We start from the raw sequence: 24,562 nt of genomic DNA, 5'->3' as shown, positions 1-24,562 counted from the left end.
TGTGAAGATGGTATACAAGAGCCTGCAGAGCTTTATATGGCAAGAATTTATGGGAACACTATCTACAGTAAAACCGGTACAAAGCTGATGACGGTGAAATATTGCAATTTCCTATTGTGCACTCGCAAAAGCAGCAATCACTTGGATGTGAACTTGGTTGGTAAATAAAGAACCATAGAACAAACAATATCATGAACTGTTCATATCCTGTGCTTCTCTTTACTTATTGTGTCATCATACAGCCCCCCTCCTCCCCTTGGTAGAGCAGAGATTCAGGTATAAATGGATACTTGTATTGTATGATTCTACCAGCCCAGTTTCAAACTGGAGATGGTTCTGGCAACATCAGTAAAGCATTCAAGTGCAGCAGAAGCTGTCCCAGTGGGGTGGAACTGTGTCGGTGCCTGTACTGTTGAGTGTAGGCATCGGGCTACAGTTGGAATGGTGGTCCATTGTAGGATCTCCCAGCAGCAAGCAGGCAAAGTCAATCTGTCTCAAAGACACAATAGTGGGTCTACCATTTAACTGTACTTTCAAAGTGTGTCCTAAGATGTTGTAAGGGCCAGTATAGGGTATCTGTCACAGTGCTCTGACAATTTCCATATGTAGCATAACAGGTGAACACATATGAAGATCTTTAAGGACAAAAATATTTGTGTCCGTATGCCAAGTTGCCAGTGACAGTTGAAATTGAGAGATATGAAGATCACATAGAGAACACACGTGTTGTTGCTTGAAGTCCAAGGCAGTTGGAAGGGTTCACCATAAACAAATTCCAATGCAGAATCTCCAGTATCAAGTTTAATGGCAGTCCACAGTCCCACTAAAATTAGAGATTGATGTAGAGTGGACATCCAACAAGTTTCAAGAACATGTCAAGGTAGATTTCAGAGTGTGATGGTACCTTTCAACCATCTCATTGCTGCCCAGATGATAACTGGTAGTGTGGTGGCAGTTGAAAGCATAGGGATTGGTAAGCTCATGGAACAAAACTGGCTCAGATTCTAGTCCTTGATCAGCAGTGATGCTGGTGGGACATCCAAAGCAGGAAATCCAGTTGGTAAAAAAAAAGTTTGTGCCACTGTTTCAGCAGAAATGTCTGTAATGGTTACAGCTATTGCCCAGCTACTATATTGGTCAATTGCTGTGAAAATGTACTTACAGACCCTTCGCTGTAGGTAGAGGTCCCACCAAGTCAATGAGTATGTCAGCAAAGTGTTGTGTTAGTTCACTAATGACTTAGACACATGGTGACCTGCCTTTTGGCACACTGAGCAAGTTCGTACCCATGAGGAACAATCGTACTTAGTGCATGACCATACGTATCTGTCAATGATCACATGAACTGTACAGTTACCTCCAGAATGTGTAAGTCCATGAATAGATCCAAAACTTGTCTCCAAAACAGGGCAGGTACTTGAGGGTGAGGCTGGATTTTTGAAACATTGCACCATAACAGTGTTCAAGATCCATTCACAGGCATCTGATTGAGCCTCAGTCCAATGTGTTGACTGCTGAGAAGTTGCCATAACTGGGACTCTATTGTGCAGTACTACAGTTTTATTAATGCTAATATGTCTTTGGCTTATTGCTGTTGTCATAGTGGATGTTGTAACAGTACCTGATGCTTTCTTAATAAAATAATTAATTACCCCAGATATACAAATTATACCAAATAACTTTAGGTGTTGATTAAGTTCAATATTAAGAGTTATTCAACTCTTTCACAAGTTAAAAAGTAGGCTCGTGTTCTATGTATTCACTGTTGTTAATAAGATATAAAATAGCTTGCGTGCCCACATAGCGGTCAGAAAACTCATTATGAAATTTAAAATATCGGGTAACATTGCATGTTTCAAAGTGCAAAAATGTTCCACATTGAGATCAAAACTAATCATGGTAAATGCAAGTCCATCATGCTCTCAATAATATAATTCTGAGTGTTGACTGCTGCTAAAAACGATCAGAGTCCCCCACAAAACAATATGAGTTAAAAGTCCAACTTCTTACAAGATTGCTCTTCAAGTCTGAATTGGCTCAACACATGAAAATCACAAATTCTTCAGGACCACACACAAAATAATTCTAAGTGTTGACCACTGTGAAATTTTCAGGGTCCCAACTGAATCAATGTGCAAAATAATTCTAAGTATTGCAACTGCAGTCCCAAAAATTTGTAAGTTCATAAACACATGCGGCTAAGTCACTGCACATTCAATTGTATCTGACCTACTGTGGAAGAGGCAAGATGGTTGCTGCCCTTCCTGTACTCCTGGAAATTCCAAGAATTTGTGTCCCTTAATGTGCCAGAAAAACCAGAAATATGAATTACATCTTTTTACACAACGATCCAATTTTAAAGCTAGATAAATCATTAAAAGCATGTTGACAACCTGATAAAAATGACACATTACACTCAATAATTTTTAAGTAGTTCACACACCAATCTGAGTGATTACACATTTCAATGGCAGCGATCAATTTTAAGGGTTTCCTCACTGTGCCTTGAATAATTACAGTACACATATGTATTGCATGTCTATCTTGCAGAAAATTACCTGCTCTAGCCACTGCTGCGATCTAAATGTAATGACATTTAAATTACATAGACAATCCAGATTAGATTATTAAAATAAGAGATTACACATATATTCTAAAAGTTCTATGTGAAGCATGTGTTCATTTGCCAACACATACTGCCATGCTCATCATGTATCTGTACTGGTTCTTTAAGTAAGCTGATTTTAATTAGGTGCCTGATTAAATTGCCTCACAGTACTTAATTAAGAATGTAATTAAGCATGTAGACATCTCATTTGATGCATATCTATGAGCACATTATTATGAAGATCCAGTTGCTATTAAATATTTAGTGATAATCTGTTCATCATCATCATCATCATCATCATCATCATCAGTTATCTGCTATATTAGCAGGTCCTTTGCCTCTCCATTTTCTGTGATCCATTGCTTCCTTCTTAAGGCTGCTGTATGTTGTACCGCCCATCTGTCATCCAGTATCTGGAATCTCTTCCTTCCTCGCTTCCTTTTCCTTTCTACATAACCTTCTAAAACTGTTTTATCAGTCCATCATTCTTTCTTAATATATGCCCAATCCAATTTCTTTTTCTTCTCTTTATTACATTTAGTAACTGTCTTTTCTCTCCCACTCTTCTCAGTACCTCTTCATTTTTTACTCTGTCCATCCAACTTTACCGAGCGAGGTGGCGCAGTGATTAGCACACTGGACTCGCATTCGGGAGGACGACGGTTCAATCCCGTCTTCGGCCATCCTGATTTAGGTTTTCCGTGATTTCCCTAAATTGCCTCAGGCAAATGCCGGGATGGTTCCTTTGAAAGGGCACGGCCGATTTCCTACCCCATCCTTCCCTTACCCGAGCTTGCGCTCCGTCTCTAATGACTTCGTTGCCGATGGGACGTTAAACACCAATTTCCTCCTCCTCCTCCAGCCAACTTATTCTTTCCATCCTCTGCCCTGTCCAGATCTCAAAAGCCTCCAGCCTTTCTCTGTCTTTCTTCCTCATAGTCCATGTTTCAGCACCATATATAAGAACACTCCATACAAGACATTTTATGAGTCTCTTCCTGAGTTCTCTGTCCAGACCGCTGCAGAAAATTCTCATTTTCTTATAAAACACCTCTTTTGCAATTGCTATCCTTGTTTTAATTTCTGTGGTGCACTTCCAGTTGATGTCTATCCTGCTTCCTAGATACTTAAAATTTTGCACCTGTTCTAGTATTTCTCCATTCAGCATAATTTTTATTTCCTTATTTCCTCCTAGTGCCAATACTTTTGTTTTATTTGTGTTAATTTTCATTCGATATTTTTTCTGTTGGTTTAGATGGTATCCACCAAATCCTGTAATTCTTTTTCCCCTGTGGCTAGAAGGACCATGTTATCAGCAAACCTCAAACATGCTACTCTTCTTCCTCCAATTTCTACACCTTTGTCATCTAATGAGCATTGGCCAATCATATTTTCTGAGTAGAGGTTGAAAAGAATAGGTGACAGCATCCTTGTCTTACTCCTTTTCCTAGTCTGATCCAGTTTGTACTTTCTCCTCTCACTTTAATTGAAACTTTTTGATTAAGATATAATGCATTTACAAGTCTTCTGGTTTTCCAGTCCACTCTCTTTTCCCTCATTATAGTTGCCAGCTTGTCCCAAAATCACATTGTCAAATGCCTTTTCTAGATTGATGAAGCTCATATATATCTTCCTTCATCAATACACCTTTCTCCCAAGATTCATAGGAGCTCTATTGCATCTCTGGTGCCCGTATTCCGTCTAAAGCCAAACTGCTCCTCGCCAAGATTCTCCTCCATTACTTTTTCAAGTCTTTTATTATTCTTAACATCACTTTGGCTGCATGTGAAATGAGGCTGATTGTCCTGTGCTCACTGCATTTCTTGGTGCCTTGTTTTTTCGGTAATGGAATCATTACTGTTGTCAGAATGTCCTCCGGCCATTCACCACTGTCATATGTTTTATTACATAACCTCTATATTTCTCTTATTTCACCTTGGTTCAAGCATTTTAATATTTCTCCCGGTATCATATCTGTACCTACTGCTTTGCCATTTTTCATTGCAGCTATGGCAGACTTTACTTCTTCCATTATGATGGTTGGTCCTTTCTCGTCATCACATACACTGTTGTGTGATTCAAGTTCCGGAGTTTCTGGTTTGCTATTTGTGTCATATAGCTCTTTTAGATATTCTTCCCATCTCTGGAGGACATCGTCATGATCTTTGTACACTACCTCTTTGTCTTTACTCAAAATTTCCATAGTAGCACTTCCTGCTCTGTTTTGTTCCCATGTCATAGTCTTTACTCTGCTGCATAGCAAGTCATATCTTCCCTTCTGTTTTTCTTTGCAGTTTATTATTTAACCTTCAGTATATCTTTCTTGCATCTTCAGTGCTCTTGTTTTTCAATTTTCTTCTCTCCTCCATCTTGGAAATCATTTCTTGTGTAACCCATGTTTTTTTTTCTTTTTTTTTTTTTGACCTTTTTGCTTTCACATATACTATATTTTGCTGTCCTGCTGTAATGATTACTTCTTTCATCATATTCCAGTACTCGTTGGCATTATCAGGTGGTTCTTTGTCTCGTAATGTGTTTAGAAACTCCTGAGACAGCATTTCTGTAATTTGTTCTTTGTTGGATCTTATCTTCTCTAGATCCCACATCTTCACCATGGTCACCTTCTTCAGATTTTTCATTCTTATTTCTATTTCCGCCATAAGTAAGTTGTGGTCACTATTAATATCTGCACCTGGTAATGTGTGCACCTTCTTGATTCCATTCCTGCATCTTTCTTCTACCAGTATAAAATCTATTTGGTTTCTGTATTCATCCCCTGGTGATTTCCCAAGTGTAGAGCCTCCTCTTGTGGTTCTTGAACAATGTGCTTGCCACTATCAGCTGCCTTTCCCTGCAGAAGTCAATTAGCCATTCACCTCTATCATTTATCTTTCCAAGACCATGACTGCCTATTACGTTTCCCTCTTTCTCTTTTCCCACAATGGTGTTCTAGTCTCCCATTACTATTTTGCAGCATTTTATTTTCATCCATTATTCTCTCAATTACATTGTACGTTTCCTTAGCAATTTGGTCATCATGTTCTAAAGTTGGCATATACACTTGGACAATCAGTAAATCTTTTTGTGCTCCTTTCAGCCTTATACCAATAACCCAGTCATTTGCATAGTCTACATATTCCACACATATAGGCAATTCCTTTGTCATAATCATTCCTATTATTCAGGTAGTGAAGGGAGACGAAAATTTAATAGCCATGGGTGACTGGAATTCATCAGTAGGAAAAGGGAGAGAAGGAAACATAGTAGGTGATTATGGATTGGGGCTAAGAAATGAAAGAGGAAGCCGTCTGATAGAATTTTGCACACAGCATAACTTAATCATAGCTAACACTTGGTTCAAGAATCATAAAAGAAGGTTGTATACATGGAAGAATCCTGGTGATACTAAAAGGTACCAGATAGATTATATAATGGTAAGGCAGAGATTTAGGAATCAGGTTTTAAATTGTAGGACATTTCCAGGGCCAGATGTGGACTCTGATCACAATCTATTGGTTATGACCTGTAGGTTAAAACTGAAGAAACTGCAAAAAGGTGGGAATTTAAGGACATGGAATCTGGATCAGCTGAAAGAACCAGAGGTTGTACAGAGTTTCAAGGAGAGCACAAGGGAACAATCGACAGGAATGGGGGAAAGAAACACAGTAGAAGAAGAATGGGTAGCTCTGAGGGATGAAGTCGTGAAGGCAGCAGAGGATAAAGTAGGTAAAACGATGAGGGCTGCTAGAAATCCTTGGGTAACAGAAGAAATATTGAATTTAATTGATGAAAGGAGAAAATATAAAAATGCAGTAAATGAAGCAGGCAAAAAGGAATACAAACGTCTCAAAAAATGAGATCGACAGGAATTGCAAAATGGCTAAGCAGGGATGGCTAGAGGACAAATGTAAGGATGTAGAAGTTTATCTCACTAGGGATAAGATAGATACTGCCTACAGGAAAATTAAAGATACCTTTGGAGAGAAGAGAACACCGTGTATGAATATCAAGAGCTCAGATGGCAACCCAGTTCTAAGCAAAGAAGGGAAGGCAGAAAGGTGGAAGGAGTATATAGAAGGTTTATACAAGGGCGATGTACTTGAGGACAATATTATGGAAATGGAAGAGGATGTAGATGGAGATGAAATGGGAGATAAGATACTGTGTGAAGAGTTTGACAGAGCAGTGAAAGACCTGAGTCGAAACAAGGCCCCCGGAGTAGTCAGCATTCCATTAGAAATACTGACGGCCTTGGGAGAGCCAGTCCTGACAAAACTCTACCATCCGGTAAGTAAGATGTACGAGACAGGCAAAATACCCTCAGACTTCAAGAAGAATATAATAATTCCAATCCCAAAGAAAACAGGTGGTGACAGATGTGAAAATTACCGAACAATCAGTTTAATGAGTCACGGATGCAAATTACTAACGCGAATTCTTTACAGATGAATGGAAAAACTGGTAGATGCCGACCTCGGGGAGGATCAGTTTGGATTCCGTACAAATGTTGGTACACGTGAGGCAATACTGACCTTACGACTTATCTTAGAAGAAAGATTAAGAAAAGGCAAACCTACATTTCTAGCATTTGTAGACTTAGAGAAAGCTTTTGACAATGTTGACATGAATACCCTCTTTCAAATTCTGAAGGTGGCAGGGGTAAAATACAGGGAGCGAAAGACTATTTACAATTTGTACAGAAATCAGATGGCAGTCATAAGAGTCGAGGGGCATGAAAGGGAAGCAGTGGTTGGGAAAGGAGTTAGACAGGGTTGTAGCCTCTCACCGATGTTATTCAATCTGTATATTTAGCAAGCAGTAAAGGAAACAAAAGAAAAATTTGGAGTAGGTATTAAAATTCATGGAGAAGAAGTAAAATCTTTGAGGTTCGCCGATGACATTGTAATTCTGTCAGAGACAGCAAAGGACTCGGAAGAGCAGTTGAACGGAATGGACAGTGTCTTGAAAGGAGGATATAAGATGAACATCAACAAAAGCAAAATGAGGATAATGGAATGTAGTCAAATTAAATCGGATGATGCTGAGGGAATTAGATTAGGAAATGAGGCACTTAAAGTAGTAAAGGAGTTTTGCTATTTAGGAAGTAAAATAACTGATGATGGTCGAAGTAGAGAGGATATAAAATGTAGACTGGCAATGGCAAGGAAAGCGTTTCTGAAGAAGAGAAATTTGTTAACATCGAGTATAGATTTAAGAGTCAGGAAGTCGTTTCTGAAAGTATTTGTGTGGAGTGTAGCCATGTATGGAAGTGAAACATGGATGATAACTAGTTGGACAAGAAGAGAATAGAAGCTTTTGAAATGTGGTGCTACAGAAGAATGCTGAAGATAAGGTGGATAGATCACGTAACTAATGAGGAAGTACTGAATAGGAATGGGGAGAAGAGAAATTTGTGGCACAACTTGACTAGAAGAAGGGATTGGTTGGTAGGACATGTTTTGAGGCATCAAGGGATCACAAATTTAGCATTGGAGGGCAGCGTGGAGGGTAAAAATCGTAGAGGGAGACCAAGAGATGAATACACTAAGCAGATTCAGAAGGATGTAGGTTGCAGTAGGTACTGGGAGATGAAGAAGCTTTCACAGGATAGAGTAGCATGGAGAGCTGCATCAAACCAGTGTCAGGACTGAAGACAACAACAACAACAACAACAACAACAACAACAATCATTCCTACTCCATTCATTCCTTTTACTTCTCCCCCTGGGTAGTACAACACATATTCATCTGACTACAACTCTCCATGTCCATTCCATCTTACCTCAGAAACTCCTACAAGGTCCATATGCTTCTTTTCCATCTCTCTTTTAAGTTTTTCTAGTTTTCCTGCTTGTAACAGAGTTCTAACATTCCAGGTACCAATTCTCATTTTGATTTTTTGCCTCCTTTCATCTCCTAAGGACGTCTTCACAAATAAACAAAAACAGAAAGACAGACAGTGTGGCACCTAGCTCACAAAGCACTGCCATGTTTGAACTGTGTTCTTGACACCAAATGGCATATATAAAATTTAAACAGTCTAAAGGGAGTGTTGGCAGCAGTTTTAAGTCCATGAGTTCCACAGGCCATGCCATCTTAAATAAATTCGACTGAATACTCACACCTGCTAAAATTGGTGAAATCTTGGTTGTTAGGTGTTGGTCACTACATTGTCTCCCTAATCTGTCTTTCTTTGTTATGAGGTGTATAGGCCTTGTCCCAGAACTGTCAAAATAGTGAATTACATCTGTGGGCAATAAATCATCAAATTCTTTCTTGGCTGCAGCGTACTTGTCCGGCACTAGTCTGCGAGCTTTAAAGCTTTCAGAGGTTCAGCAGTAGTGTGAATATGATGCCTTGTATTGTGTGTGATGATAGCAATAGGTGGAGGCTGCTCAGTAACAGTTCTGGTGTGAGTCTCATGTAGTTGATGCAAGCTGAAGAAGAGGAAAATATTTAGAGAAACTCCATAATTTTGCTTGGGCAGCTTCAAATTCCTCAAATTTTGCACAAATTTTGGAATGTTATACATTACTTTGAAATGTCAGTTTTTTTTCCCTTAACGATGATAATTTTTAAATCAAAGTAATTCAGAATCAGGATCCACGATAACATCACTAGATATAATGATGTCTGCCACACTAGTATTAGTCTTAGTCGTAGGAAAGGGGAAATTTGTTAAAATTAAGTAAAGGCGCAGTTGGGCGATGAAGTCTATGGCCGCTGGCAGTGTGTGGTAACAGTCGGCAGCCAGTAGGCCAGGCAGAGTAAACATGGTGTGGAGCTGCAGTGGTGTATTGCATGTACAATATGTTTGGAGTGCAGCAACAGTGAGGCAGGGAACTGCAGTGTTGCTTTAAGTTATTGAGATGTATGAGGTGAGGCTGTAGGCCAGAGCCAGGAGTGGCGATGTGTAAGTGGCTGACGTATGGTAATTTACCCCTGCCATAGTTTCTGTCTCTCTCTGACACTATGCCAGATGTGAGGGGAAAAGCAGTATAAATAGTCAGGCACTTTTAGCTTGAGGGGTGCGCCATGTCAGTCGAGAGTCACATTGGACCTGTGCTGGTGTATGCTTATAGTGCCCAGTCTGGTAGCAATGTTGTAAATATTCTGAGTAAATATGTACTTTGATTCTATGTACTTGTTTGGGCTGTATTCCGCCTCCGGGGACACAACACCGGGTGGGATGGAATGGCAGCCGGGTACTTGGAGACTGCATGGTCTGCCTGAAGGAGGGCAGTGACAGCAGTCGGCAGTGGCATCCAGGACGGGCCATGTTTGCTTCCCGCCTGGCGTACTGGGGTCCAGGCGAGGCATGTGCTGTGGGTGGTGCAGCAGTACTGGAGACGGCAGAAGGTGTCGCCATCCGGCAAGCGCCACTAGCAGCAAGTTGCAGCACCGCATCCAGGAAGGCCCGGGTTCGAGTCCGGTCCGGTCCTGTCCTGGGAGCAGCAGCGGCCGAGGGCCATGGGTGGCCAGTACAACCACCTTCATTCGAAAGTCAGACAGAGCAGGCAAGACAGGGCGGAGGGTGGTGGGGACAAGGTAATGTAACAATCTCCAGAATCGCGGGCAGCGACACGGCACGAGATGTGACACCTCGGCGGGCGGTGACTGAGCAGAGCGTGGCCTTGATGACAGAGCAGCATCATCGGCATACCAGGAGTTGCTGAGCCGGCTGGACTCATGGGACAACACTGCGAGCGGCACGCCGACACTACACTGCACCCATCGAAGTACTGTAAAGTATGTGAATAAAGAAACACTTCCGTATACTGCTGTATCACTCTGCACTATCCCTTGATGCTATTGAACTTGCTTGGCCTTACGGCTTCAGCTGTGCCAACTGGATTCCCAGGTTTGACCACCGATGGGCCGCAACATGTCATTTACTGCAATAAATAACTGTCACCATTGGTGGCTAGCCTATGCTTACAATAAATATTCCAATCTAAACTTGGGGTTTCATTGTTATTCACTTATAGTTTCAACCAACTATCTGGACATTATAACCTTCAATAAGCAATACTAACTCTGGGACCTTTCCTTGGTTTCTCTTCCAGTTTACTAATATCATTTTAACCTTTTCTGCGTCCAATCTGTGAGGACGAGCGTTCTCTGAGAACATTGTGGCTTGTAAAACAATAAACTGGTAGCCAAGATCACAGGAATTCTTTTTATTCCATGAGTACCAGTTTCGGCGAAACTAAAGTCGCCATCCTCGGATCTAGGAAGGACAGAATACACTATAAAAGTGGGCTCGGATTCCACTTATATAACATGTATACATATAAATTTAGTTACATACCTTAGGACACATACAGGTTATAACATCAATGCAAACAATGATGATATTAATAGTTGCCTATAACACACAGGCCTTACAAAATTGTCATAACTAGCACATAGGCGTCCAAGAGAGATGACATTGTAAATGTTAAGTGTCTCCAACACATACAAGAGCAAGCTAGGTACTACGGCATCTCTGGCTCTGTTCTTCCACTACAGGCCGCATCGCGAGATGGCGCTAGCAGAAGAGGCGCCAATGAATATCACAGCTTGCATCATAACAGGCTCTGCGTGTGTGGTAACACTATGTCATTAGGGCTTGTACATAATTCTAGAGATTACTGTATCACGTAAACATATACGAAACTTATGAAAGCTGCAGACCTACACAACTGCACATCTGCCTGGTCACATATATGACATATCGAAAAGCAAATGCACATTTCATGAGAACTGCGGACTTACAAAAATGTACATCTGTCTGGTCCTGTACATAATAAGATACGACTATACGTAGATATTTTATGGGATCTGCAGGGTTATACACAGCACATCAGTCTGATGATATATAAAATCTACCAAGAGAGTATATACAAATTTTAAGAACATTGCAGGGTTATACAGTGCATACCCATCTGGCCATATATAAAAATACCAATAAAACACACCTTGCGTATGAGTGCAGATTTTTCCGGTCATATCAAATGCACATCTGCCTAGTTACACATAAAACATACCAAAAAGAAATGCAGATTTTCTGGGACTGCCAAGTTACACAAATACGCATCTCTCTGGTCATATATAAAACCTACCAAAAGTCATATACAAATTTAAGGACACTGCAGGGCTATACAAATGCATACCCGTCTGGTCTTATATTAAAAAACATACCGATAAATTACACATTGCATATTAGCCTATGGGCTTTTGTCTTAACAGAACCACTTAATATAAGAAGTACAACTACATGGCAGCCTCATGTAAATGAACCACAGTCATCTAACAAAACCAATCGAAAAGTTATGCCACATTATGTTGACGATATACTTATGTAGTAATACTGTACTGGCTCAGAAGTCTTTATCAATGCTGGGTAGCATCTCAGTAACTGTTGCTAAGGCTCAAGCAGCCAACTGTCCAGCCTGTTGCCTCTTTTTTTCTCCTGCCCAGTGACATCCAAATCCACCACTGTCAGCCACTAACTTACTTGTTACCTTTACTCCTCCTATTGTTTATTTGCTATATTGATTACATCTAAAATGTTTAAAAGTATTGCAGTAAATATGATGGAATTTTTAAAGAAATCAAATGAGGCTCCTTGAAATATGAATCACAGTTGGGAAAAACTGCACACTCCACGTACTGTATTCGAAATTAAAAAAAATTACATATGCAATTTATAGTTCTCAAGCCTATAAATGATTGTGCCCATGCTATGATATGGTGTGCAGTACATCTGGCTGTGTTATTTACAATAAAAAATAATGTTGTTTGACAGTGTTAGATATTTGACATTTCATTAATTAATACCAAAGTCAGCTGACTAACAATATGTACATTTACGTACCTGTCTAGATTTTCAATTATGTATCGAAGTATGGAAATACATCGTAATCCTATCTCAAATGCTAGTTCTTTCTTTTGGGTTTTTAATTCCTCTGCATTACTTTTTGTCAGTATTTCTCTGGCAGATGGGAAAAAATCCTTTACAGTGTTGAGGCACACAATTGAACATATGCAGTAATCAATTAAATCAATGCAGCTGTCTTCTAAAGCCACACAGCTGTCTGTGTGATACAGAATTGTTTCTAATAAGCCAATTATTGAAGCCTCATGGAATAACTGAAATTTAAATATATTATATTTTTCAGTTTTTAGACATCACATTATCAAAATATGTTACTAAATGTAACTAAAGACTAATAAAAAGTCACCAGCAATATTATTTTTATCAGAGATAATTTAGCTCAAACTTGTTGGAGACTAACAACGAGGCTGGGTAAATATCCTTTCTGGACTAAATGTTTAAAATAGGTAAGAAGAAATAAGGCTTAAAATCTGAAACTTACCTAGTAGTAGGACGGACATGCTTTATCAAAGATTTGTGAATACACAGAAACAGTACTGAAAGTTAATGACGCATACCTGAAGCATTATTATAGAGAATAAAATATGGAAACCACAATATAACTTTTCAGTTTTTTACCGAAAAGTCCAAGACATCTGTCTATTGCAGAATTTTGGAACATCTTTTATACCTGCATGTTCAGAAATTTATGGAGACCAAAAATCTCTTCTGTAGGAAGAGTTCCAAAAACACTTATACTGGCAACCAGACTGATTCCATGCTCTTTTCCTTTCAAAAGGGTTTTGACAGACATTTTTTACTACCACTGAATAATAATAATAATAATAATAATAATATAAATAATAATAAAAAATTATATAGGAGCACTCACTACACTAAATATACACACTAGGCAGATATCAGAACCAACCAACACACAGAAGAAATCCACAAAACCAGCATGGCAACACAGGCTACAGATCAGAATAGAAAAGCTGAGAAAAGACATCTACAGCTCACACAATTTATAAGAAATGAAATATCAGACAAAAAATGAAAAAGGTTAGGTAAAATCTCACAACAAGAAGCGATAGAGCAATTAGGTGAAAAGAAGCAGAAATTACAAGCATTGGTCAAACAACTTAGAAGAAAACAAAACCAAACATTCAACACAAACCAAAAGAAATTTTACCAGACAATAGATAACACACACATTAAAATAGACAATTCACCAAACATAACAGACATGGAACACTTTTGGAGCAACATATGGTCAAACCCGGTACAACATAACAGACATGCACGGTGGATACAAGCAGAAACAGACACATACAAGATGACACCACAAATGCCTGAAGTGATAATTTTGCAACATGAAGTCAACCGAGGAATTAATTCTACGCTCAATTGGAAAGCCCCTGGACAAGATAAAATAGCAAATTCCTGGCTAAAGAAGTTCACCTCATCACATTCACATCTAACTAAATTATTTAACATATTAAAAACAAAGATTCCAAGACTTACCAAGCGGGAAAGCGCAGGCAGACAGGCACATGAACAAAACACACAAACACACATACAGAATTACTAGCTTTCGCAACCGATGGTTGCTTCTTCAGGAAGGAGAGGGAAAGACGAAAGGATGTGGGTTTTAAGGGAAAGGGTAAGAAGCCATTCCAATCCCGGGAGCGGAAAGACTTCCCTTAGGGGAAAAAAAGGACAGGTGTACACTCGCACACACAGTTACATTGCAGACCCATGCACAGTCCCTGAGACACTCATGCAAGTAATAACTTATCTGAAACCTAAAGATCAAGCAGTCACAGCAAACCCAGCAAAATATTGCCCTATAACATGCCTACCAACAATATACAAAATATTAACTTCAGTCATTACACAGAAATTAATGACACATACAAGACAGAACAAAATTATAAATGAAGAACAAAAAGGCTGCTGCAAAGGAGCACAATGATGTAAAGAGCAACTGATAACAGATGCAGAGATGATATATCAAGCTAAAACTAAACAAAGGTCGCTACACTATGCATACATTGATTACCAAAAAGCTTTTGATAGTGCACCCCACTCATGGTTACTACAAATACTGGAAATATACAAAGTAGATCCTAAATTGATACAGTTCCTAAACATTGTAATGAAAAATTGGAAAACCGCACTTAATACCCAAACAAATTCAAATAATATCACATCATAGCCAACACAGATTAAGTGTGGAATATACCAAGGAGACTCATTAAGTCTTTCCTGGTTCTGCCTTGCCCTGAACCCACTATCCAACATGCTAAATAATACAAATTATGGATATAATATTACTGGAACATACCAACACAAAATCACACATTTGCTATACATGGATGATCTAAAACTACTGGCAGCAACAAATCAACAACTCAACCAATTACTAAAGATAACAGAAATATTCAGCAATGATATAAATATGGCTTTTGGAACAGACAAATGTAAGAAAAATAGAATAGTCAAGGGAAAACACACTAAACAAGAAAATTACGTATTGGATAACCACAGCGACTGCATAGAAGCGATGGAAAAAACAGATGCCAATAAATATCTAGGATACAGACAAAAAAATAGGAATAGATAATACAAATATTAAAGAAGAAATAAAAGAAAAATATAGACAAAGGCTAACAAACATACTGAAAACAGAAATGACAGCAAGAAACAAGACAAAAGCTATAAATACTTATGCTATACCAATATTGACCTACTCATTTTCTGTAAACAAGAGTGACAAGAAGCACAAAAAGATTGCAGGTCAGAGTACCTTGGAGAAATGGATCACTGGGAAGCCTCATCTCGCCCAACTAGAAGAAACATCAGGCAGCCACCTCATCTGAATGATTTTTTTACTGACATCTACATCCATACTCCGCAAGCCACCTGATGGTGTGTGGCGGAGGGTACCCTGAGTACCTCTATCGGTTCTCCCTTCTATTCCAGTCTCGTATTGCACGTGGAAAGAAGGATTGTCGGTATGCTTCTGTGTGGGCTCTAATCTCTCTGATTTTATCCTCATGGTCTCTTTGCGATATATACGTAGGAGGGAGCAATATACTGCTTGATTCTTTGGTGAAGGTATGTTCTCCAAACTTTAACAAAAGCCCGTACCAAGCTACTGAGCATCTCTCCTGCAGAGTCTTCCACTGGAGTTTATCTATCATCTCCGTAACACTTTCGCGATTACTAAATGATCCTGTAACGCACCGCGCTGCTCTCCGTTGGATGTTCTCTATCTCTTCTATCAACCCTATCTGGTTTGGATCCCACACTGCTGAGCAGTATTCAAGCAGTGGGCGAACAAGCGTACTGTAACCTACTTCCTTTGTTGTCAGATTGCATTTCCTTAGGATTCTTCCAATGAATCTCAGTCTGGCATCTGCTTTACCGACGATCAACTTTATATGATCATTCCATTTTAAAGCAGTAGCTACAAATTGCACAAACAAGAAACATTTAAACTGAAGGTAGGTGGTAGTGTAGATTTTCCCACAAATTCTGTAATAAAGATCTTTCACCAAAATGTTCAGTCCCTAAGCAATAAAGTAGAAGAACTAAATATTTTATTAATGCATGAACTAGAGGATATTTCCGTAATGTGTCTTTCAGAACACTGGCTTGACGAGAACTTAATTAAATCTGTCTGCCTGCACAATTTCACTCTGGCTGAGTAGTATTGTAGACCTAGTGGTCACTATGGAGGTGTAGCCATATATGTAAAAGGTAATATAGAGTTTACTAAAATAGATAATGTCACCTCCCTAAGTTGTGATAAAGACTGAGATGACAGTAATAAAAATTCCAAAATTAGGTTTGATAATAGCTACAGTGTACCGCTCTCCAATAGGAAAGTTTGAGGTATTTTTAGAAAAAATGGAAATTTTCTTAAATAAGCTGCATAAAACAAGGTGTGATGTTGTAGTATGTGGTGACTTTACCATAGATTTTCTTAGTAAATGTAAACAGAAAACCGCCCTTGGCAATCTCGTTAAAACACATAACCTTACAGACACAGTTAAAGTTGCAACGAGAATAACACCAACCAGTCAGACAGGTTTAGATCAAATCCTGATTGATAAAGAGAAGTTGGAGTGGTCAGTAAAAGTGTTTAACGCAGGATACAATGACCACAAAGCTCAAATACTTACCACCACAAAGGAAGGAAGGCCGGTTAAGAATAACTTACTAAAGGTCAAGAGAAGGATCTACAGGCAGAAAAGCATTGGCCATTTTAACTCACTATTGCACACTGAAGACTGGTCTGATGTCTATGAAAAGCAAAATCTGAATTCTAAATTCAATATTTTTCTAGAAAAAATGGTAAAGCATTTTGATACAGCTTTCCCTCAAAAAATGGTAAATATAAGAGAGAAGACAAGAGGAAAGGGTTGGATTACTAAGGGAATCAGAACTTCTTGCCAGAAAAAAAGGGAACTCCACATAATCTGCAAAGAAAATAATGCCACTGAGGAAATGCATACTCACTACAAAACATACACTAAAATCTTACAAAAGGTCACTAAACAGGCAAAAAGAATGTACAATGATTACTACATAAATAATTCTACAAATAAAGTGAAAGCTATGTGGGACATCATTAAAAAAGAAACTGGCAAAAATAAGAGAACTGAGAAGAACATTGTCTTGATACACAACAATAAAAAGATTTTACAGCCTACAGAAACAGCAAACATATTCAACAAATACTTCACTGGGATAGCTGAAAATTTAATAAAAACTAATTTTAGTTCAACTCAGCATCAAGTGGTAAACAAGTGCAACAGTAATAAATTTTCAATGTTTGTGGACCAAGTAAGCAGGGAGGAGACATTGAAGGCTGTCAGAGAACTAAAGACAACATACTCAGCAGGAATTGATGGTATTCCAAACAGAATCCTAAAACTCTGTATCCAAAATATAATTGACCCCCTTACTCACTTATGCAACTGTTCCCTAGAGTCAGGCATCTTTCCAGATCAGCTAAAAACATCAAAAGTCATCCCTATTTTCAAAGCTGATGACAAAAATGAAGTAATAAACTATCATCCCATTACATTAACATCCTGTTTCTCAAAAGTAATAGAAAAAATTATGTGTAGTAAGTTGTTAAAGTTTATAAACAAAAATAGTGTGCTATCTAATACTCAACATGGCTTTAGAAGCAAGAAATCAACGGAGACAGCAATCTATGAATGCATATCTACTGTATTAAAAACAATAGATGAAAAACAACAAACAACAGGTATATTTTTGGACCTAACCAAAGCCTTTGATATGGTAAACCACAAAACCCTACTGAAGAAGCTAGAGCACTATGGAATTAGGGGGTTGGCAAATGATTGGATTTGTTCATTTCTCAGCAACCGTAAACAAAAAGTATACATCAGACATATAAATGATAAAGCACGAATAATCACAGAATATGTATCATCAGAAAGCCCAATCACTTACGGGGTACCGCAAGGGTCGATAATGGGACCCCTACTTTTCTTGTTATATATCAATGATTTGGATAAACATATTGATTCCCACAAAGTAATACTTTTTGCTGACGACACAACAATACTGGTAATAGCAGCAAAAAATGAAAATATACAAGAAGAAGTAAACACAGTTACAAAACATCTAAGTAACTGGACAGCAGAAAATCAGTTGATAATAAACTACAACAAAACAGTAGCCTTAAATTCCATAACCACCAAAACACCACATTGATATATCCAGAAATAAAAATCAATCAACACCCTATTGCAAATGATGAGGCTACAAAATTTCTCAGCATCTGGATACAAAGAGACTTAAAATGGGACAAACACATAGAACAAATTAATGCCAAGCTGAGCACGGGCTGTTATCTTCTTAGGGTTCTCAAACAATGCATAAATGAACAGGCACTATTGTGTGCCTATTATGCGTACTTCAATGCCCATCTCAAGTATGGACTCATATTCTGGGGAAATTCCCCAGCAGCTCAAGGGACTTTCAGATTACAAAAAAGAGCCATTAGGATTATGACAGGGAATGGTGCTCGACAATCCTGCAAACCAAAATTTAAAGTGCTGAATATACTACCTCTACCGTGTATGTTTATTGTTAACACACTAATGTATGTAAAAAAGTATATGAATATAATAGAGGGAAACATTCCACGTGGGAAAAATATATGTAAAAACAAAGATGATGTGACTTACCAAACAAAAGTGCTGGCAGGTTGATAGACACACAAACAAACACAAACATACACACAAAATTCTAGCTTTCGCAACCAACGGTTGCTTCTTCAGGAAAGAGGGAAGGAGAGGGAAAGACAAAAGGATGTGGGTTTTAAGGGAGAGGGTAAGGAGTCATTCCAATCCCGGGAGCGAAAAGACTTACCTTAGGGGGAAAAAAGGACAGGTGTACACTCGCACACACACACATATCCATCCACACATACACAGACACAAGCAGAATTTTGTGTGCATGTTTGTGTTTGTTTGTGTGTCTATCGATCTGCCAGCACTTTTGTTTGGTAAGTCACATCATCTTTGTTTTTAGATATAAAAAAGTATATGATTGGAAATGATGATAATACTTTAAAAAACAAAGATATACATGATTATAATACTCGAATAAAATATAACTTGCATGTACCCCCAGCCAATACCAGTTTGTATCAGAAAGGTACATGCTATCTGTGTATTAAACTCTATAATAGACTATCAAATAGTATAAAATGCTTACAAAATATTAGTGCTTTTGAAAGATCTGTCAGAGAATATCTACAGTACCACTGTTTCTACTCAGTAAAGGAATACTTGGACCAGAATAACTGTTAAGAACTAAAGCTACTGTAATTTGTAACATTGTATCATTGTAAGAACTACAACTATTGAAATTGGTAGCATGTTGAAAAATGATTATTTAAATATGTATCATTTTGAACTTAGTAATAAGTCCAATATCATCCTGTACACTGTACTACATATGATCAAAGGACTCAATAAATAAATAAATAAATAAATAGTGAAATGGAGTAACACAGACCTAGAAGCACTCAATACACTTACACGATCACAATGCCACAAATATAGAACATCACATACATTCATCAACAGAAAGATTCACATTAAGCAAAAAGGAAGGAGGAAGGGGATTTATTGACATAAAAAACCTACATTATGGACATATCTAAAAAAAAATGATGTGACTTACCAAACGAAAGTGCTGGCAGGTCGATAGACACACAAACAAACACAAACATACACGCAAAATTCAAGCTTTCGCAATCTCCGATTTCTTCATCAGGAAAGAGGGAAGGAGAGGGAAAGACGAAAGGATGTGGGTTTTAAGGACATTATGAACAGATAGACAATTTAAGAAAATTCTTTATAGAATGAGCAGATACTAGTAAAATACACAAAGCAATCACTCTTATAAATACATCGGCTACACCATTGCAATTTCATAACCACTTCTACAACCTTTTAGATCACATAACATCAATAGATATGAAGAAAGTAAATTGGAAAAAGAAAACACTACATGGCAAGCACCCATATCATCTAACACAGCCACACATCGATCAAGACGCATCCAACACATGGCTAAGAGACGGAGGAATTCATGATTACAATACAGGATCAAACAATAAACACCAGATGTTACAGCAAGTATATTATTAAAGATCCCATTATCACAACAGATAAATGCAGACTTTGCAAACAACAAATAGAAACAGTAGATCACATCACAAACAGATGTACAATACTAGCAGATACAGGATACACCAGAAGACATGACAATGTAGCAAAAATAATACATCAACAACTTGCCGTACAACATAAACTAATAAAACATGTTCCCACATACAAGTATGCACCACAAAATGTACTGGAGAATGATGAATACAAATTATACTGGAACAGAACCATTATAACAGATAAAACAACACCACATAACAAACCTAACATCATTCTCACCAATAAAAAGAAGAAATTAACACAACTAATCAAAATGTCCATACCCAATACAACAAATATACAGAAGACAACAGGAGAAAAAATTGGCTGAGGAAGTCAAGGACATGTGGCATCAGGATAAAGTTGACATTATACCAATTATACTATCAACTATAGGAGTCATACACACAATATCCACCAGCACATCAACGCAATACGGCTACATCCAAATGTATAAATACAACTACAGAAATCTGTAATTATTGATACATGTTCAATTAACTGAAAGTTCCTAAATGCAATGTAAGATATACCGTACAGTTAAAAGGAAGTCACGCTTGATCAAGGTCTGGGTCACTTTCCATTTTAACCAGACATGACGTCTGAGAAAGGAAAGGTAATAATAATAATAATAATAATAATAATAAATCTTTATTTAACTGTAATAACTTTACAGTCTTGGACATTGTCAGGTTTTGTACATTTACAAAAATATCATGCCATACATATAATGAATATATACAAGTAGAGCATTATATAAACATTTACCATCATTAATAAGCCTTAGTGGCCAAAAGCTTTATTTGTGACAGTCTTTTTGCTTTTCATATCTGCAACTCAGCATCTCCGCTATATGGTGAGTAGCAGCTTTCCTTTTCTTAATGCTATTACATTCCATCCTGGATTTTCCAATGTCTCATTAGTAGACTGAGATATACAAAACTAGAATTGTTGATAGTGGAGCTCAGAAATATTTGAGTAAGTATAAACAGTTTTCAGTTAACAGTTGTTTCAATTTGCCTTTAAAAAGATTTTCATGGCATTGCTTTTACATTATTTGGCAACCTATTATAGAACTGCCTGACAGTTTCAAATTTATTAGTACTCTCTGCTAATCACACCAGGTTCATGTATTGTCATTATGAATGCATCTACTCATTACACTCAGTTTATCAATCTCTTTTAACAAACATAATAGTCTTAAGGACATACAATGAACACACAGTCAGTAAGCTGTAATTTTCAAAGTAGTCGGTACAGGACGCATTTATTTACATCAGCCATTATCTAACTCCCCCCCATGAACCATGGACCTTGCCGTTGGTGGGGAGGCTTGCGTGCCTCAGCGATACAGATGGCCGTACCGTAGGTGCAACCACAACGGAGGGGTATCTGTTGAGAGGCCAGACAAACGTGTGGTTCCTGAGGAGGGGCAGCAGCCTTTTCAGTAGTTGCAGGGGCAACAGTCTGGATGATTGACTGATCTGGCCTTGCAACATTAACCAAAACGGCCTTGCTGTGCTGGTACTGCGAACGGCTGAAAGCAAGGGGAAACTACAGCCGTAATTTTTCCCGAGGACATGCAGCTTTACTGTATGATTAAATGATGATGGCATCCTCTTGGGTAAAATATTCCGGAGGTAAAATAGTCCCCCATTCGGATCTCCGGGCGGGGACTACTCAGGAGGATGTCGTTATCAGGAGAAAGAAAACTGGCGTTCTACGGATCGGAGCGTGGAATGTCAGATCCCTTAATCGGGCAGGTAGGTTAGAAAATTTAAAAAGGGAAATGGATAGGTTAAAGTTAGATATAGTGGGAATTAGTGAAGTTCGGTGGCAGGAGGAACAAGACTTCTGGTCAGGTGACTACAGGGTTATAAACACAAAATCAAATAGGGGTAATGCAGGAGTAGGTTTAATTATGAATAGGAAAATAGGAATGCGGGTAAGCTACTACAAACAGCATAGTGAACGCATTATTGTGGCCAAGATAGATACGAAGCCCACACCTACTACAGTAGTACAAGTTTATATGCCAACTAGCTCTGCAGATGATGAAGAAATTGAAGAAATGTATGATGAAATAAAAGAAATTATTCAGATAGTGAAGGGAGACGAAAATTTAATAGTAATGGGTGACTGGAATTCGATTGTAGGAAAAGGGAGAGAAGGGAACATAGTAGGTGAATATGGATTGGGGCTAAGAAATGAAAGAGGAAGCCGCCTAGTAGAATTTTGCACAGAGCACAACTTAATCATAGCTAACACTTGGTTTAAGAATCATGAAAGAAGGTTGTATATGTGGAAGAACCCTGGAGATACTAAAAGGTATCAGATAGATTATATAATGGTAAGACAGAGATTTAGGAACCAGGTTTTAAGTTGTAAGACATTTCCAGGGGCAGATGTGGACTCGGACCACAATCTATTGGTAATGACCTGTAGATTAAAACTGAAGAAACTGCAAAAATGTGAGAAATTAAAGAGATGGGACCTGGATAAACTGAAAGAACCAGAGGTTGTACAGAGTTTCAGAGAGAGCATAAGGGAACAATTGACAGGAATAGGGGAAAGAAATACAGTAGAAGAAGAATGGGTAGCTCTGAGGGATGTAGTAGTGAAGGCAGCAGAGGATAAAGTAGGTACAAAGACGAGGGCTGCTAGAAATCCTTGGGTAACAGAAGAAATATTGAATTTAATTGATGAAAGGAGAAAATATAAAAATGCAGTAAATGAAGCAGGCAAAAAGGAATACAAACGTCTCAAAAATGAGATCGACAGGAAGTGCAAAATGGCTAAACAGGTATGGCTAGAGGACAAATGTAAGGATGTAGAAGCTTATCTCACTAGGGGTAAGATAGATACTGCCTACAGGAAAATTAAAGAGACCTTTGGAGAGAAGAGAACCACGTGTATGAATATCAAGAGCTCAGATGGCAGCCCAGTTCTAAGCAAAGAAGGGAAGGCAGAAAGGTGGAAGGAGTATATAGAAGGTTTATACAAGGGCGATGTACTTGAGGACAATATTATGGAAATAGAAGAGGATGTAGATGAAGACGAAATGGGAGATACAATACTGCGTGAAGAGTTTGACAGAGCACTGAAAGACCTGAGTCGAAACAAGGCCCCCGGAGTAGACAACATTCCATTAGAACTACTGACGGCCTTGGGAGAGCCAGTCATGACAAAACTCTACCAGCTGGTGAGCAAGATGTATGAGACAGGCGAAATACCCTCAGACTTCAAGAAGAATATAATAATTCCAATCCCAAAGAAAGCAGGTGCTGACAGATGTGAAAATTACCGAACTATCAGTTTAATAAGCCACGGCTGCAAAATACTAACGCGAATTCTTAACAGACGAATGGAAAAACTGGTAGATGCAGACCTCGGGGAGGATCAGTTTGGATTCCGTCGAAATGTTGGAACACGTGAGGCAATACTGACCTTACGACTTATCTTAGAAGAAAGATTAAGAAAAGGCAAACCTACGTTTCTAGCATTTGTAGACTTAGAGAAAGCTTTTGACAATGTTGACTGGAATACTCTTTTTCAAATTCTAAAGGTGGCAGGGGTAAAATACAGGGAGCGAAAGGCTATTTATAATTTGTACAGAAACCAGATGGCAGTAATAAGAGTCGAGGGGCATGAAAGGGAAGCTATGGTTGGGAAAGGAGTGAGACAGGGTTGTAGCCTCTCCCCAATGTTATTCAATCTGTATATTGAGCAAGCAGTAAAGGAAACAAAAGAAAAATTTGGAGTAGGTATTAAAATTCATGGAGACGAAGTAAAAACTTTGAGGTTCGCCGATGACATTGTAATTCTGTCAGAGACGGCAAAGGACTTGGAAGAGCAGTTGAACGGAATGGACAGTGTCTTGAAAGGAGGATATAAGATGAACATTAACAAAAGCAAAACGAGGATAATGGAATGTAGTCAAATTAAATCGGGTGATGCTGAGGGAATTAGATTAGGAAATGAGACACTTAAAGTAGTAAAGGAGTTTTGCTATTTAGGAAGTAAAATAACTGATGATGGTCGAAGTAGAGAGGATATAAAATGTAGACTGGCAATGGCAAGGAAAGCGTTTCTGAAGAAGAGAAATTTGTTAACATCAAATATAGATTTATGTATCAGGAAGTCGTTTCTGAAAGTATTTGTTTGGAGTGTAGCCATGTATGGAAGTGAAACATGGACGATAACTAGTTTGGACAAGAAGAGAATAGAAGCTTTCGAAATGTGGTGCTACAGAAGAATACTGAAGATAAGGTGGATAGATCACGTAACTAATGAGGAGGTATTGAATAGGATTGGGGAGAAGAGAAGTTTGTGG

At 38.4% G+C, this 24,562-nt stretch overlaps 1 protein-coding gene across 2 annotated transcripts in view; it reads right to left on the bottom strand.

The window, feature by feature from the left end:
* Window positions 1-24,562, bottom strand: part of LOC126278527 (zinc finger MYND domain-containing protein 10) — a 113,063-nt gene that overhangs the window by 52,485 nt on the left and 36,016 nt on the right. For both annotated transcript variants that reach the window (XM_049978703.1, XM_049978704.1), the window contains exon 4: window positions 12,467-12,741. In XM_049978703.1, the coding sequence (XP_049834660.1) occupies window positions 12,467-12,741 (275 nt within the window). The remainder of the gene's footprint in view (window positions 1-12,466; window positions 12,742-24,562) is intronic.

The sequence above is a fragment of the Schistocerca gregaria genome, chromosome 6 (assembly GCF_023897955.1).
Source record: "Schistocerca gregaria isolate iqSchGreg1 chromosome 6, iqSchGreg1.2, whole genome shotgun sequence".
NCBI classification, from domain to species: Eukaryota; Metazoa; Arthropoda; class Insecta; order Orthoptera; family Acrididae; genus Schistocerca; species Schistocerca gregaria.
The sequence above is the reverse complement of the archived record's forward strand: the minus strand, read 5'-3'. Positions and strand labels throughout refer to the sequence as shown.